At 56.9% G+C, this 1,133-nt stretch overlaps 1 protein-coding gene across 1 annotated transcript in view; it reads left to right on the forward strand.

The window, feature by feature from the left end:
- Positions 266 to 1,133, forward strand: part of LOC109851578 (probable inactive receptor kinase At5g67200) — a 10,052-nt gene continuing 9,184 nt past the window's right edge. Inside the window, 2 exon segments of the mRNA XM_020421788.1 lie at positions 266 to 628; positions 630 to 1,133. The exon segment at positions 630 to 1,133 is cut by the window's right edge and continues 22 nt beyond it. Coding sequence (XP_020277377.1) covers positions 384 to 628; positions 630 to 1,133 — 749 coding nt within the window. The 5' untranslated portion in view covers positions 266 to 383.

Here is a 1,133-nt window from a genome sequence, read left to right on the forward strand (position 1 = left end):
CGCACTGTAGGCGCTATCAAATCGCACCGCCGTTTCAAAATGCTTCTGTAAAATACCAGACCCCACCCGTTTTCAAACTCGGACCCCTGGACGACTGACCGCCAACCCAAATCACCAATCCCACCCGGACACCCACCGAAATGCGTTGGCCCCGCGTGCCAGTGAGTGTAATGGGGGCATGGGTGTGCTTCACTCTCCAACCGCACCCCGCGATCGCCGCTCTCCCCCTCCGTCCCTACTTCACGTGACCGCTCTCTTTTTCCCTTGTCCCCTTTCGCGCCCCCCGACACACGCACACACGCAGTCCCTCTATACTTTCTCTCCCCTCAGCCCCTCTCTCTCTCTCCGACGCCGTCGTCCTCCTCCTCTCATCACTCGTCAAAATGCTGCTCCTCTTCCTTCTCTTTCTAGCTCAGACCCTAGCTGCTGCTGCTCCTTCGACCTCTCCGATTCCCTCGGACGCTGCAGCTCTTCTGGCCTTCAAATCCTCAGCAGACTTCAGCAACAGCCTCCGCTTCTTCCTCAACCGCTCCTCCCTCTCCTCCGGCCATTGCAGCTGGCCTGGGGTCGAATGCTCCTCTGACTCCAAGATCACAAGGCTAGTTCTTGAAAACCACGGCCTCAATGGCTCCTTCGAGCCGCCTGGACCAGCTCAGGATCTTGAGCCTTAAAGGAAATCTCCTCTCCGGACCCATCCCTAATCTCTCCAACCTCACCAATCTCAAAGCCCTCTTCCTCGATCGCAATTTTTTCACCGGATCTTTCCCCATTTCCGTCCTCTACCTGCATCGGCTGCGGACCCTTGATCTCTCTCACAACAATCTGAGCGGGCCCATTCCCCCTAAGATCAATTTGCTCGATCGGCTGTACGTTCTCCGGCTCGAGTCGAATGGGTTTAATGGGTCTGTTCCTCCTCTCAACCAAACGAGCTTGAAGATCTTCAATGTGTCGAGGAACCAGCTGTCGGGTGCGGTTCCGGTGACGGAGACCTTGTCGGCGTTCGGCGCCTCCGCGTTTTCGGGGAACCCGGGATTGTGTGGAGAAGTTGTCAGAAAAGAATGCAGGTCCCATTTGTTCTTCTTTCATGGAGCTCCCGGGTCGAATTCGATGGCCCCAGCTCCGGCAATGGCGGC

The sequence above is a fragment of the Asparagus officinalis genome, chromosome 8 (genome assembly GCF_001876935.1).
Source record: "Asparagus officinalis chromosome 8, Aspof.V1, whole genome shotgun sequence".
NCBI lineage: Eukaryota > Viridiplantae > Streptophyta > Magnoliopsida > Asparagales > Asparagaceae > Asparagus > Asparagus officinalis.